General features: G+C 47.4%; 1 protein-coding gene across 1 annotated transcript; it reads right to left on the reverse strand.

The window, feature by feature from the left end:
• Positions 1-285: 285 nt before the first annotated feature.
• On the reverse strand, positions 286-8,284 carry LOC130188631 (ornithine decarboxylase-like). The gene is made up of 8 exons (XM_056407041.1): positions 8,168-8,284; positions 7,854-8,027; positions 7,586-7,758; positions 7,280-7,496; positions 3,338-3,421; positions 2,938-3,100; positions 2,430-2,551; positions 286-567 (listed from the first exon to the last, which is right to left on the reverse strand). Exons 1-8 carry the CDS (start codon positions 8,282-8,284, stop codon positions 286-288), a joined length of 1,332 nt encoding a protein of 443 aa, XP_056263016.1.
• Positions 8,285-16,975: the final 8,691 nt, after the last annotated feature.

Genomic DNA, 16,975 nt, shown 5'->3' on the forward strand with positions numbered 1-16,975 from the left:
GCCTTTCACTTATCTAAAACAAAAACTCATCTTCCAATCAGGTCCCTGGCTGGAAGAGCACCTGGACCAATCAGCGAGCAGTCGTCTAACCCATACACTCACGTACACATCGGTAAATACAGGGTGACATTTTTTTCCACAGGGAAGAAAACATTGTTGATAAGGAGAGTATTTATATTAAAACAGTTTAAAAATAGAGAATTTTAAGCCTCACTACAATAATCTATACCTATGATATATGGTAAGGTCCGCAGTGAGCCGCTGTCTAATAGAAGTGTTCCCAGATCATTTGCAGATGTTGTAGATGTCAGAAAGGTTTAAGGTGTGCCATGTCTCAGCTGTCACAACAGGATAAATGTGAGCTCTTTCAAAGCTGTTGAAGTCCGTGGACAAACTAACAGAATAAGCCCCCATGTTGTCGACGAGGAGCCAGTCCCCCACATCCAACTCAGGGATCCAGCAGCTGTCGGTTACTTTGTCGATGCTGTCGCAGGTTGGACCCCAGAGAACAGACCGGAATCTCTGCTCGCTGCTCTCAACAACACAGACATTGAAATATGAAAGCACCTGGTCATCTTTTCCTCTAAAGATCATGTCTGACTTTTCTCAGGTCAGGTTGGGGAGCCTTCAGAATGTTGTTCAACCAAAGACTGTGTAGAAGAAGTGGACGTGGTTCTCGTGACGTCACCCATTGGTCTGTGGAATGACGTTTTGAAGCCTCGAATTGGGCATTTTGGCCGTCACCAATTTGATTTACTTCCACTGCTATCTTGGCATTTTTGCAATTAATCAACGAAAGTGACCATATTTCGACTGGGGGAGTGACAAAGAGAATCCGTATACTGCTCTGGTAGCGACCTGTCAAGCACAAAGAAGTCCTCCCTAGATCATAACCTGTGTGGTTGCTGAGGCGTGGTTAGGCTCAGCTGTGGACGAGTGGCTCAGGGAACAGGTGCCGGGAAGAGGCCTAATTGGCCTCAGCTGCAGGGGATCAGCTGATGAGTAACTCTACCTTATATGAGATGGGATAGGGATGGAGGACGGGAGAGGAGAGCAGAGGCACAGTCTGCAGTCCATATAAAGGATATTACGAATATATCGCTGAGTGTGCTCATCCTGTGGTGTTGGGGTGGAGAGAAACTTACATGTGTAAGCCAAGAACCTGTTACACTGGAGCGCAACGTGGGCCCCCTTAAAAGAATGCACCCAGACCTAGTGTGGTGGAGCATCTGAATAAGACTTTACAGTCCATGATCCATAAATGTATTAATGAAGATGATTGTAATTGGGATAAATGGCTTGACTCTGTTGTTTGCAGTACGGGAGGTCCTCAGGCCTCCACGGGATTTTCTCCCTTTGAATTGTTGTTCATCCCAACTCTGGGGGGGGGGGGGGGGGGGCTCGACCTCATTAAAGTAAAACTGTAAAAGCACCAGCAAAAGTGAGATCCAATACGTCCTGGACCTGCGAGCAAAACTCAACCCACTGGGTTGGCTATCACGTGTGAATTTGGTTGTACAACAGAGAAGCCATCCGGCTCCAGTTCCCTGTGTCCCGTTTCCGTCCCGTCCGGCTCCAGTTCCCTGTGTGCCGTCGCCATCCGGCTCCAGTTCCCTGTGTCCCGTTGCCGTCCCGTCCGGCTCCAGTTCCCTGTGTGCCGTCGCCATCCGGCTCCAGTTCCATGTGTCCCGTTGTCGTCCCGTCCGGCTCCAGTTCCCTGTGTGCCGTCGCTATCCGGCTCCAGTTCCCTGTATCCCGTTGCCGTCCCGTCCGGCTCCAGTTCCCTGTGTCCGGTCGCCATCCCGTCCGGCTGTCATGATCTGGAGTTTTCCTGTCTTCTTTTTTTCGTTTCCTCTGTTTCCCTGCACTTCCTTCCCTTTGATCGTCTATCTTATTCCTGATTGTTTCCTCCTGTGTGAATATCTAGCCCCGCCCTCATTGTTTCCACCTGTGTCTCGTTCCCCAGCCTATTTAGTCTGTGTCTTCCTGCATGACGTTGTCAGATCGTTTTGTTTCCTCCCGTTGCCAGACTGGTTCTGCTCATTTCAATTAAAGAAACCTTTTGTTTGAAGACTAAACCGGAATCTGACTCCTTGTGCTGCTTTTGGGTCCACGTTTTGCCCTCACCCAACAACACTGACTGTGTTCTGACACAGACCTACAATTAGCGTTTGCCTTTCTATCAACCATAACCACGATATTACCCTCGCCATAACAAAATGTGTTCCTTGCCTCACCCAAACCGATTCTTAACCACTGATTATTTATACAACCACAATTTTCAGCGCATACTCTTCTGGAATTGCCATGCTCAGATACTGTGGAAGGCGAGGGTTTTAAATGAGTGGCATTTAACATAAAAATCCTAAACTAGTGTTTTGAAAAATCTTCAAATATTGATGTTCTTAAGTAATGAGTTTGATATTTACCCTGTGAAGGTATGGTTCCAAACGGTTGTGGGCAGCATCATTGATAATGTAACTCATGGAACCATATACTCCATCATTAAGGTAGTACATCATTAGTCTGTCGGGGCTGTTGTGCTCACCATCTGAAAATATATACACTCAAAATAAGGTATTTAAATGGCAACTATCTCACAAAGATGGTTCAGATAATAGGAAGATTGTCATAAAACATTTAGCTTTTTTATCTGTCCCTCCAACACATGCAACCACCAGGTATCTGGGGGTTCTGCACAAAATCAGTATTCATAAATCTGCAAGTCCTTGTGCTCACTCAGAGGCTCAGCATGGATGTTTCCTGAAGAGGCTTCTTGTTGTAGTCCATTGCCATTTGGAGCCATCAGACTCAACTGGTAGTTGCCACCTACACATTGTATTTAGTTTTGTTCAATCAAGACATATTCAAATACAATCACACATTTTTTAACTATGAAATAATACTGAATACTCAAAAGTGATATCTCTACATTACCGCTATGTTCGTCCAAATCATCTGCGATTACTTTTTTGCCGATGACGTTTGCTGCAAGTGTGAAGGCTGAATCCACGAAGTAGCGGCCTGGTTCTGCAATGATCTGCACTCCACTGTCAGGTGGGAAGAATTCATCAAGTGCGGCGTTAATGACTTCTGAAAACTAGGGAAGAAGATCACGTTGGGTTAATAGCATATTTCACAGGTATCACACCTCTATTTATATTCCAGACACGTGACCTACAGTAACCATTATCACTGGCAGTCCAGGTAACACAGGTAAGGTCTCTGCATGTGTTTCTATGAAGTACGAGCCATGTAATTAGAGGCAAAACCCACACGTATTGAGAAAATAGTTGACATAATTAACACTTTACAATGAATATTTTCTTCCTTTTACCTCTTCAAATTCGACTAGACAGTCCTCTATCCCAGAGAATCCTCCGCCAATATCCAACAGACTCATCTGGAGGCCCAACAAGTTCTGAAAAACACATCAGTACCCCTGTCTAATAAGGCACCATTTATAAAGATTTTACAAATTTGCAACCACTATCTGGGGGACCGGCTATTGTTCCTACGGCCCTGTAGCATGACTCCTGCCACTACCCGTGGGTTTCCCCCACCAGCACCAAGGACCAGCCAGGCTCAGAGAGGTTTCGTCTGAAGACATCTTTTATTTGGCACACACACGACACCGAGCAGACCGCAAATCACGCGCCTCTGCTCACCTCAAGTTTTTCAAGTTTCAAGTTTCAAGTTTCAAGTTTTTATTGTCACATCCCCTTTTATACAAGTATCATCGGTTCGTGAAATTCTTATGTGCAAAACACCCGACAGCAGTAGCAGACTAAAAAAAGAATAAGAATGAGAATAAACTATACAATATCCACACACAAAAAAAGAAGAAAGTATTAACAATATATATATAAAACAATGTAATAGAATATACATCATGGCAATATATATATATAAAACAATGTAATAAAATATACACTTTTTTAGACTATATATATATATATATATATACATACAATATATATATACAATATATATATATATAAACAATGTAATAAAATATACACCATAGATATTCACAGAATATGTTCTGGTGTGTAGTGTTAATGAGGGTCTCAGTCCTTGTTCAGCAGCCTGATGGCCTGACTGAAGAAGCTGTCCCTCAGTCTGTTTGTCGGCACTTGATACTGCGGTATCGCCTGCCTGACGGTAGAAGGGTGAACAGTTTGTGGCGGTGGTTATTGTCTTTCATCATCCGTTTGGCCCTGGCCACGCACCGCTTGTGTATATGTCCAGGATGGAGGAAGCTCACCTCCAACGATGTACTGCATGCCGACCACACCCTCTGTAGTGCCCTACGCTCCAGGGCGGTGCAGTTCCCGTACCCAGCGGTGATGCAACCTGTCAGAACACTCTCGATGGTACTGGTGTAGAATGTTCTGAGGATGCGGGGGCCATGTTGAATTTCCTCAGTCGCCTAAGGAAATACAGGCGTTGTTGGGCTTTTCACCACGTGAGTGGTGTGCGTGGTCCATGTGAGGTCCTCGGAGATGTGCCGAGGAACTTGAAGCTGCTGACCCTCTACTGCAACTCCGTCTATGGAGATGGGGTGTGCTCTCCTCTCCGCTTCCTGTAGTCCACGATCAGCTCCTTGGTCTTCTTGACGTTGAGGACGAGGCTGTTCTCCTGGCACCACTGTACCAGTGATCCAACCTCCTCCCTGTAGGCTGTCTCGTCGTGTCGTGGGTGATCAGCCCCAACACTGTTGTGTCGCCAGCAAACTTGATGATGACGTTGGGCTGCATGGCCGCAGTCGTGGGTGTACAGGGAGTAGAGGAGCTCAACACGCATCCCTGAGGGCTCCCGTGTTGAGGGTCAGCGGCTCTGAGGTGGTACCATCCTCACCACCTGGCGGCGGCCCGACAGGAAGTCCAGTATCCAGCTGCACATGGTAGAGTGCAGGCCTAGACCTCTGAGCTTGGTGTCGAGCTTGGCGGGAACAATAGTGTTGAACGCTGAGCTGTAGTCCATAACCAGCATTCGCACAACAGTTCCTCCTCCAGGTGGGAAAGGGCGGTGTGAAGTGCCATGGCAATTCGTCGTCGGTGGATCTGTTTTGACGATATGCAAATTGCCATGGGTCCAGCGTGGCAGGCAACATGGAACAAATGAAGTCCTTGACCAACCTCTCAAGCATTTACTGACAATCGAGGTGAGGCCTCGGTCTCCAGTCATTCAAGCAGGTTACCTTGGGGTGTTTGGGGACAGGCACAATGGTGGACATCTTGAAGCTCTCAGGAACAACAGCCTGGGACAGGGAGAGGTTGAAGATGTCTGCGAAGACTCCTGCCAACTGGTCTGCACATGCTCTGAGGCGCCCGCCGGGATCGGGACCTGCCGCCTTCCGGATGTCCACCCGCTTGAAGGCTCTGCAGCACGGGCCTCTGAGATGATCAGCAGGCTGGTCTCCTCGGGCGCGCTGCTTGACGCGGCTGCCGCACACGAACCGAGCAAAGAATGTATTTAGCTCGCCTGGGAGGGAGGTAGAGGAGTTCTCTTCACCGCTGGTTCTCCTCTGAAGTCCGTGATTGTCTGTAGCCCTTCCCACACCTCTCACGTCATGGCTCTTGAGCTTTTCCTCCACCTTGTTCCTGAACTCCCGCTGGCAGAGCCGATGGTCTTACGGAGGTCGCGGGCTCTTTTGTATCCCGCCATATTCCTCAGTCGGTGGTGTTATTAGCGTGCGCAGTGCAAGAACATAGCCATTTATCCACGGTTTCTGGTTGGGATAAATCCGACCCGACTTGGTAGGAACAACGTCATCTATGCATTTCTTGATGAACCCGGTGACTGAGGACGCGGCTCACTGACGTTGTTGTCCGACGCGACCCTGAACATATCCCAGTCAGCACGTTCAAAACAGTCCTGTAGCATAGACTCCATTGGTCCGACCAGCGTTGCACTTCCTTCACAGCGATTGGTTGCTGCTTAAGCCTCTGCCTGTAGGCGGGAGTAGTTGGATGGGCGGTGGTCCGATTTGCGAACGGTGGGCGGAGAGGGGCTGTGTATCCATCCGGAAAGAGAATCCATCCCGAAGGGAGTGTAGCAGTGAGAGCCAATTCTCCCCCTCGTGTTGCTTTTATGTGTTGGTAGAACCGGGAGAACTTTCTTCAGGTTCGCTTTGTTGAAGTCCCCGCCACAATGAAAGCAGCCTCGGGTGTGCCGACTCCTGCTCGCTGATCGCCTAGAGTTCCTTCAGCGCTATGTCCGTGTTAGCTTGAGGCGGAATGTACACAGCAGTTACGGTGACTGCTGTAAACTCCCGGTAGCCAGAGTGGTCGACACATGAGCAGTAGGTACTCCAGGTCCGGGGAACAGAACGACTTGAGAGTATGTACATGACTTTGGTTGCACCAAGATCTGTTTATCATGAGACATACCTCCACGATCTTTACCAGAGAGAGTCTTTGTTCTGTCCGCTGTGATTGGAGAAAATCCTGCCGGCTCGATGGCTGAGTCGGTAACCTCCTCCGACATCCATGTCTCCAAGGCAGATGATGCAGTTGTCCTTAGTTTCGGTGGAATTGAATACGAGCCTGGAGCTCGCATAGCTTATTGTCCAAAGACTGTACATTTGCCAGTAAAATGGTGGGTAGTGGGGTCGATTGGCTTCGGTCTCAGCCTAACAACCCGCCAGCGCTCCTCCCCCGTCGTCCACGCGCGTTTGGATGCGCGCTAAAAATGGACGGAGATAGTTCCGCTACTGTTCCTGCGGGGCGTCGAGTAAGGTTGAAAAAAAAAATAGGCGCACTGCGAACTGCGTGACTCAATCTCCAGAAGTGTGCATCTGTCGGTCGTACTACTGCTGCTAACGTTTTAAAAAAAAAATAAGTAGCAGAAAGAAGAATAAAAAACTACTAAAAAACAAAGTCAGAACAGCAGCGCCCACGCACGCCATCCGTACGCCATTACTCAAGTGGCAGCTTTTATAAGGGTGGCCTCGGCTGCTGAGTGATTGCCAATCACCAGCAGCCGAGGCCAAATCAGACACAGCTGCCACAGGCCCATTATTTAAAAAATGTCCATTGGTCCGAAAGCCTATTTGTCCAAAGCTGTCTTCCCAAAAACAAATGACCATCGCCCTCCCTTGTATTGATGATCACACTCGTACTCCAACACTGGTCTGTTGAGATGGTTTGCTTCCCAATTCCAAAGCATTGTAACAAACTTGATCAATGGCTCTCTGTAGATAGATAGATAGATAGATAGATATATACTTTATTAATCCCCAATACAACGCTCTATTGCTGCGACAATGACTTACCCCAAGGTCAAAGACACGTCGGGCGTCTGCGATGGCCCGCCTGAACGCCAAACTGTCAGTGCACCCACTGCCTACATGAAAGCTGACCCCAATGACCTCCAAGCCCAGATCTCCAGCACGTCCCAGCAGCTTAGCAACGGACTCCAGTCTGGCTCCAAACTTCAAGCTCAGCCTTACCTTGGATGCAGAGTCATCCACTGCAATGCGGAGTACCAATCTGGAACAATAGATTTCAAAGTATTACTCGGTCCGCTCACAATAATCTACACTAAACACAGAAGCAACAAATACTAATAGTTTACTCACTTGGCTTTGGCGTGGCAACGAGATATTTTCAAGAGTTCCTCCTCGCTATCAAAAGTCATGGTATGGACTCCATGAGTACGGGCATATCTGATGTGGGACAGCGGTTTGGTTGTGTGTGCGTAAATGATTTTGTCAGGTGTCACTCCGAGGGACAGCATCGTCTGGATCTCCACCTGTGTTCCACCAAGGCGTGTTTCAAATCAGTAAACTACTTCTCCACAATGAAGCCAAGGCAGAGCTGGATGCTCTTTGAAATACCTCCTGGTACCTTGCTAGCACAGTCGAACCCTGTGTCCAGAGCAGTCATCATCCTCAACACTGCGGCGTCGTTGTTGCACTTCACTGCATAGAAAGGCTTGACTCGAGGTAAGTTTGTACGCCACTTGAGGTGCTTTTCAAAGATGCTATCCAGATTGGCCACATGGAATGGCTGTTCATTGTCCTGAACGAATAGAGCAAAGTCAACTGCTTTTCTTTTGACAAGGGCCCACAAGAGACCTCAACGACCACGATGCATGGGCACAATTACACAGAGATTCATAGTGAGGAAAACTAAAGCGACACAATGTCTCTGATACTCACCGCTGAAGCAAGCTCTTTTATTTTATCGTCTATGAAGTCTCTGATGGTCCTTCCATCGTCTAAAATGTCAACGTCACACTTCTCAGGGGACAAAACCTGCACAACTGATCCCTCCATCGTGACTGGTGTCAGGACGACTAGCAGGAAAAGACAAAAGCTTGAAATGAATCAACACATATTGTTGTTGTGGCTGGATTTCTTCCTTTTTGGTCCATTCTGACTAATCTCTTAACCTGATGCATATACACTTGTATCTCTCTCCTATCTGAATGCTGGTGAGACGCCACAGAATACTCACCCTCTGGACCTCAGTAATCAAACACCCACAGGACACAGAGAGTTTGGATCAGAGTTCATTTCACGTAGATTTATTTGTAACCAACAGTTTCACAAATAAACCTGGTCTGGGTATTAAAGACAACGACCTCCCTCCACATCTGTCTTTCCCGAACAAACACATTGACATATTATTTATACATCAGCCTCAATGCAGGTGCCGCCTCCGTCCACTCCCTCATTACATATCAGTTCTCGTCACTCAGAGTGACCTCAGTGTGACCTCGGTGTGACCTCTGTCCCAGTCCACACTGGTTACTTTAAGGAATGTGAGGTTTCTTGCTGACGTCTCCCCCCTCGTCTCTCTTATCGTTATTGTGTCTGAGCCTCCTGGTCCTCTCTGCAGTCTCCTCTCTACCGGTTCAGACTGGAGCAGCACAAGGCCGCTGGGTCTGTCTCTGTCTGGCGTTGTTGACCCTGGTCTGAGGGAGAGAGCTGTGTGTGTGTGTGTGTGTGTGTGTGTGTGTGGGCCCTCTCAATCATCTTTGTAGATGTCATTTAAGCCTAATATAACACAATGTAAAAGTTTAATACACCCTATATATATATTGTGGAAGCACACAATTTGAAACATTTTAACCACCACATTGTTAATATATAAGGCTATAATATAAACCTGTTGTGTCTTTGTTCATAGCTTTTGGATTGTGAATTATGTGATGTTGAATAAAAAACAAGGTTTTTCCATAAAACCTGAACCTATTGCCTAAATATTCTAAATTGCTTTCAAAATAAGTAGGGCTGCAACAACGAATCGATAAAATCGATAAAAATCGATTATTAAAATAGTTGGCAACGAATTTCATTATCGATTCGTTGTGTCGCGCGATTATTACGGCGCTCAATAAGTCACAGAGTATAAACAAAGTTGAGTTGAGCGCAGAGCGGCGCAGGAGAAACGAGAGCGGAGAGGAGAGGAGAGACGGAACGCTGCGTTGTGAGAGCCAATCAGCGCTGAGCTGCTCCTCTGTTGATGAATCTAATTGGCTGCTGCTGCTCACGTGGCGCTGGATGCGGAAGTCCTTCACGTCGTCGGAGACATTCACGGAGCTGAGTGCGCCTCCGGGTGACGTCATGACCCCAGACACCAGGGCGCTACATGTCACGACGTGTGTGGCATTTCCACAAGAGGATAACGTAGAAAACGTGGTTATTTATTCCGTGGCGGATAGCGGAACATATTTGTCCATGGAGAAAGGCAGCGGAGATAAGCCACGCCCCCACTCGTTGTGAGCGCTGCGCGTGCAGACAACATTTAACGGAGCGGAGCATTGCGTGCGCTCTGATCGCTCTTTTAATGAAGTATCGATACTAAAAATATGCTAAATCACATCGTGTTTAACGTACGGGTACTTTGTTAGTATCGCTACACCGTGCAGCGTAACATTCAAGCTAACCTAACTTCCCAAACGCTGTGGACATCTGAACGCTGATTGGCCGAGACGCGACACGTCCATCAAAGATGTTTTATTGTGAAGAGCACCACTTCACATTTTCTCCGTGTCTCACTGCAATCTCAACGGCAGCGGGCCAGGTGAACAAAATAATAAATCGGAACGCGTCTCTGATATTGTTCAGGGGGCGGAGCCACATGGGGACCACTGCTCAGGAGAGGAGAGCTGTCAGTCTGTTTGTGACGGTTCATCACCATGGTGACCAGTGAACAGGTTCATCACCATGGTGACCAGTGGGTCTCCAGGACCTTTCCATGACTTTAAACCAAATTTCCATGATTAAACATTTTGTGAAAACTGTCTTTACGTGACAAAGTGAGAAGATGTAGTATTTAAACTAACAATGAGAATTCCAAAGCATACCGTATATATACCGTGTAAATTAAAATGTGAATAAAACAAATTTGCATTACTTTTCCAAATATTTAGGGTTTTTATTTTTTTAAATTACTTTTCTAGGCCTGCTAATAGCCATTTAAAAATTCCATGACTTTTCCAGGTTTTCCATGACCGTACGGACCCTGTTTTGAATAAAGGGTTGAAAATTAAAGTTTTTTTGTTTTTGTATCCGATTAATCGATTAATTGATAGAATAATCAACCGATTAATCGATTATCAAAATAATCGTTAGTTGCAGCCCTAAAAATAAGTACATGTACTACTATCTCTCTGTTTCGGGAACTTGGAGGATAGGGGCAGAGGCAAACCAGGCCTTAAGTTTCTGGAAGGCCTATTCAGCTGAGGGTGACCACTGGAACTGCACCTTTATGAGGTGAGAGCCGTGACTGGGGCAGCCACGGTGCTATATAGCCGCGGATAAACCTCTGATAGAAATTGGCGAACCCCAGGAATCGTTGCAGCTGCTTACCTTGGCAGGGTCCATCTGCACAATCCTCTGTCCCATAATCTAACCCAGGAAGGGGACAGAAGCGGCATGGAATTCTCAATTCGCTGCCTTAACTAACAGAGAATTCCTCAGGCGATGTTGAAGGACTGCTTGGACATGGTGAACATGCTCCTCTTGGGACGTCAAGAAAATGAGAAAGTTGTCTAGGTAGACGAGCACCTGCTTGTTTAACATGTCTCTGAGCACATAGGCACACACACACACACACACACACACTTACTGTAAATATTGTGTTGTTTTTTATTTGTAAATAGTGTGTACTTGCACATTCCTGCTGAGCATTGCCACTTTCATTTCACTGCACACCCTGTGTGTGTATGTGACAAATAAAACATCTTGAATCTTGAATCTTGAATCATTCACCAGGGCCTGAAAGACGGCTGGGGCATCAGTCAGACTGAAGGGCTTAACCAGGTTTTCATAATGTCCAGTAGGGGTGTTGAAAGCTGTCTTCCACTCATCCCCCTCTCGGATCCGGACCAAGTGATAGGCGTTATGCAGGTCTAGCTTTGTGAAGATGGTAGCCCCCCGCATCAACTCAAAGGCAGAAGAGATGAGTTGGAGTGGGTAGCGGTTCTTTATGGTAATGTCATTGAGCCCCCTTCTATTCTTATTATGGAAATGTAATGGGAAATGTATTTAAGTGTTGTGAAATCTAGATTTTATACTGTATATTATCACCCTGTTTTAACCCAGAGAGTTGACTGTTAAAATCTCTATTTCGAAATTGCGTGCAGGTGTTAAATGTAAGAAATAACCGATTTTAACCGACAACAGTCCTTGTGACAATGTAAGGAAAGATATCACCTGGATACCAGAGAAAAGTAAAAATCATGATTAGTTGGAAGATTTCTGGACATGTATTAATGCTGGACATCATTAAACCACATATTTACAAAAATGACTTTCCGATTAAGCCGTTTTTAACAAGGGAATTTGAATTTTGAAGTTGAAGTACAAGGAAAAATACAGCTTGGTGCCTTTACTGTAGGCAGCTGGAACATTTCCTGGCGAGGTGCCTTGTATAAGACCAGGCTCACCATTAGGAGGATTTCTAGTGAGCCTCTTCCTCATGTTCTTCTAGGCTCCTGACGCACGCTCTCTTGTCTCCCCCTACTGGTTCTCTGGATCTTGCATGGTATTTATCGATTCTGGAGCAGATACGAGCTTCATTGATCGCAAGCTGGCAGAGCAACTCCAGCTACGGTTGGTACCCCTTGAGGATCCCCTGCTTGCCCACGCCTTAGACGGCAGTCTGCTCTGTCATGTGACTCACTGTACTCCACCTCTAGGCCTCCTCATGTCAGGTAATCACTCTGAACAGTACACCTTCCATGTCATCGACTCACCTCAGTTACCAATCAGTCTTGGTTATCCCTGGTTACTGGAACTTACCCCACACATTGATTGGCTTACAGGGTCCATACTGGGGTGGAGTACCCAATGTCATTCTTCTTGTCTCCGGTCTGCCCTGATAACTACGTCCACTTCATACAGTCCATGCCCCACCTCCTACCCCTCCCCAGCCAAACTCGTATGTCTGAATGGCGTTATCTGTTGTTTATCTCATCAGCGCTCTATTGCTTCATAAATCTCGTCGTTGTTATCATAGTTGTAATTCATGTTTTTGTCTAAGCCTGAGTTGATGTATCTTTAAAACACAGTGAAACCAGTCAGTCAATGGACCCTAAAACACAGTGAAACCTGTTGTATCTCGTCAATCTGTGATGCCACTGTTCTTGGTCATGCCCTTGCAACAGAACAGGGTGTACCCTTTACTTATCTCAGTGTTTCTATGTTTGCAGGTAGACTGTACCTGGGCAAGCCGTTCACACTCTGATCTGTACCTTTTATGAAAACTGAAAATATGGGTAGGTTTGAGCTACTATATTCTCTTATACTTTTCTTTCTAGGCTTTATTATTTAAATTGTTGTCCGTCATGAATTTTCAATACTAAAAATAATAAGTTAATTATTTCTCCCCTTGAAGAAATTCCTTCTATTTTTTTGTGGAAATGTATTTAAGTGTTGTAAAATATAGATTTTATACTGTATATTATCACCCTGTTTTAACCCGGAGATTTGACTCTTAAAATATCTATTTAGAAAGGTGTTAAATGTAAGAAATAACCGATATTTTCAAACAGTCCTTATGACAATGTAACGAAAGATATCACCTGGATACCCGAGACAACTAAACATTCCAGAAACCTGATGCACGCTATCTTGTCTCCCCTACTGGTTCTCTGGATCCAGCTACGGTTGGTACCCCTTGAGGATCCCCTGCTTGCCCACGCCTTAGACGGCAGTCTGCTCTGTCATGTGACTCACTGTACTCCACCTCTAGGCCTCCTCATGTCAGGTAACCACTCTGAACAGTACACCTTCCATGTCATCGACTCACCTCAGTTACCCATCAGTCTTGGTTATCCCTGGTTACTGGAACATTGATTGGCTTACAGGGTCCATACTGGGGTGGAGTACCCAATGTCATTCTTCTTGTCTCTGGTCTGCCTCTCATAACATACCTTCTAAACCTTCAGGCCCCCTTCCAGATGACAGACCTCTCTGGGATTCCCCCCCATGTTCCAGGACTTCAGGGAGGTGTTCTGCAAGTCCCGTACCACCTGTCTTCCTCTTCACCGACCCTATAACTGCGCCATCGACCTCCTTATCAGGGCCTTCCCCTCCAAGGGACGCCTCTACTGTCATGGTCTGGGCTGGGCTTAGCCAGCTCCAGTTTCCGCAGCAAAGTTCCTGTCTGGCCAGTTTACCATGACGTTCTTCTCCAGAACATGTGGGAGTCCCTCCGGGCCCTTGAGCTAAAGACCTTGAGGGTTCCCGCTGTTGCCTCTGTGCTTCAGTGCACATCGGTTCTGGCTCCCTGTGTCCTGTCGGCACCCCGGCCGACCCCTGCTCCCGATTTCCCGTCGTCAGCTCCTGGTCCCGGTATTCCGTCGCCGGCTCCTGAGCCCGCTACGAAGAGTCACAACAATCAGCACCGTGGTCGTGGACAGCTCAAGGTGGACAGACATCATAGCCTTTGACGGGGCCATTGAAACCAACCAGCTGCCTCTCTCCGCTGTTGATTATGGAATTCGGTTCCAGATGGAGCTGGAGAACGCACATCTACACGCACCAGCAGCAGAGAACGTCAAACAACGTTGCAAAGATTATCTGCTTGAATTTGCGAAGCAAATGAAACGACGTCTGCCTACCAACATGCAGCAACTCCAGTCTCTCGGGGTCTTGAGTCCATCTACGGTGCTCAGTGTTCAGAAAACCCCCAGCTAGCATCTGTGTCATTTCTCCACCTGTACACAGGAAACCTCGGCAAGCTTGATCAACAGTGGAGTGCTGGACACGCTTCAGTGGGAGAATACAGAAGACTGCAAAACCGAACAGTTCTGGATTGAAGTGAAAAATCACATTGATGCTGCCGGTGACAAAGAGCTTGGATCGTTTGCCCTCTCACTTCTGGCATTGGCATTCAGCAACGCAGCTGCACATTCTCGGAGATGAATTTGATCAAGACCAAATTGCGCAATCGAATGAAAGACAGCCTTCTGGAGAACATCCTTCGCATTCGGGCCTTCATGCAGAGGCATGGAATCTGCTGCCACCAGTTGGAGCCAACCAGAGAGATGCTGGCCTTGTTCAGTACAGACATGTATGACAAGGACCAAGAGGGCGAGGGATCTCAAAGCGTCTAAACAAAAGACATTGGAAATTGTAAATAGTTCCATTTCAAGGAGTTTATCTCTTTTTTCTTTTTTTTACTGTAAGTCAACAGTACAAGTCAAACAGGTAAGCTGAAATTATTTTAATTCAGTCAATGCATAGCCTATTTAAACATGTATGAACTATAAGTATATGATTAAAATATAGTGAAGCAACATGATAGGGTGTTTCAGTTGAAATAAGGTATTGCATTAACTACAGTATATGCATATGAAGTGAAAACAGTACATTCATGTTGTCCAGGCAGGGAGGGAGAGAAAAGGGAAGACAAAGCAACAGGTTAGTTTGTCCGTCAGTGAATTGGTCTACACGTTCACAGAGCTATATTTTATTTATGATAATATACTGTATCTAATTACACAAGGCCATTTTAGGACCTAGGTGAAATAACTGTTTAGGGAAAACTGCTTTTAATGCTGGCATACTAAAAATTTGGTGATACTTTGTAGATATTACAATACATTTGGCAATGATAGCAATGCTGTTGGACTTTAAAAGCAGTGTATATGGTTTGGCACAGGAATGTTTTGAGTTCTGATATTGGGCTGGTTTTATTGGCCATTGGGCTGGTTTTGTCACACAGACCTGGCAACCCTGATGCAGCCAATACGCGGAAAAACCCAGAATACAATTATGGTTTCTCTTGAACATTGGAATTAATTTATTAGGCTGAATAGTTCAGGTTGAACTTAAATTATAACTCATGAAACCCGACACTCAGATCATCATATAGTTAGGGCTGAATCAGGTTCACCTGGTCCAGCCCCTTGATATGCTGCTATAGGCTTATAGCTGCCGGGGGACGTTTAGGATGCACTGAGTACCTCTCTCCTCTTTTCTCTCCTTAGGGATGAATGTTCATCTCTCCATCACACGTTACTAACTCTGCTTTCTCCCCGGAGTCCTTTTGACTTCACGTCTCATGGGGTCATCAGACCCTATGAGACGGCATAGATCCTATCTGCTGATGGATCATCGAGGTCTGGGTCGTGGAATTCCTGCTACCGACTACGCCACTGTCCTGTTAAGACTCCGCCCACTGTTGAGACTCCGCCCACTCCTCCTCCCCACCGCCATCTGTCTGATGGATCGTGGAGGTCTCCATCGTGGAATATGCCTACTATGAACTATTCATACACTCTGTCACATTCATTGAATGTGTTTTAACTCTAAATCTGTCCTTCTGGTCACATGACATCTATTGTTCTGTCCATCCTGGAGAGGGATCCTCCTCTGTTCTCTCCTGCAGGTTTCTTCCCTTTTTTCCCCCTGAAGGGTTATTTGGGAGTTTTTCCTGGTCCGATGTGAGGTTTTGGGGCAGGGATGTCTATGTGTACAGATTGTAAAGCACTCCGAGACAAATTTGTAATTTGTGAAATTGGGCTATACAAATAAACTGAATTGAATTGAATTGAATCCTCACGTGATTGAATGGAAATGACAATAAATCATGAAAAAGTGCTTCCTCTCCCCAGCAGTCTCTGATTTTATTTATATCCAAACAAAAGATATTGAGGGAAGTAACCGATCAAGAAAAGACAATTATTCCCTGTTCTCTGTGACCCGTCAGCGAGAAGGCCGACCCCTGTGACCCTTGACACGTCGGCGCTGCCGACCCCTGATCCCCGTGTCCGGGCGCCGGCTTCAGGTAGCCTACTCCTGCCCCATCTCCATCCCGGCCGGTCCCAGTTCCCCTTGCCACCCCGGGCCGACCCCAGAGCCCCCTTCTCCTGAGCCCAGTCCCCCAGAGCCCCCTCCTCCTGAGCCCAGTCCCCCAGAGCCCTCTCCTCCTGAGCCCGGTCCCCCAGAGCCCTCTCCTCCTGAGCCCAGTCCCCCAGAGCCCCCTTCTCCTGAGCCCAGTCCCCCAGAGCCCCCTTCTCCTGAGCCCAGTCCCCCAGAGCCCTCTCCTCCTGAGCCCAGTTCCCCAGAGCCCCTTCTCCTGAGCCCGGTCCCCCAGAGCCCTCTCCTCCTGAGCCCGGTCCCCCAGAGCCCCCTCCTCCTGAGCCCAGTCCCCCAGAGCCCCCTACTCCTGAGCCCAGTCCCCCAGAGCCCTCTCCTCCTGAGCCCTCTCCTCCTGAGCCCGGTCCCCCAGAGCCCCCTTCTCCTGAGCCCGGTCCCCCAGAGCCCTCTCCTCTTGAGCCCGGTCCCCCAGAGCCCCCTTCTCCTGAGCCCGGTCCCCCAGAGCCCCCTTCTCCTGAGCCCGGTCCCCCAGAGCCCCCTTCTCCTGAGCCCGGTCCCCCAGAGCCACCTCCTCCTGAGCCGGTCCCCAGAGCCCCTTCTCCTGAGCCCGGTCCCCAGAGCCCCTTCTCCTGAGCCCGGTCCCCCAGAGCCCCCTTCTCCTGAGCCCGGTCCCCCAGAGCCACCTCCTCC

The sequence above is a fragment of the Pseudoliparis swirei genome, chromosome 23 (assembly GCF_029220125.1).
Source record: "Pseudoliparis swirei isolate HS2019 ecotype Mariana Trench chromosome 23, NWPU_hadal_v1, whole genome shotgun sequence".
Lineage (NCBI taxonomy): Eukaryota > Metazoa > Chordata > Actinopteri > Perciformes > Liparidae > Pseudoliparis > Pseudoliparis swirei.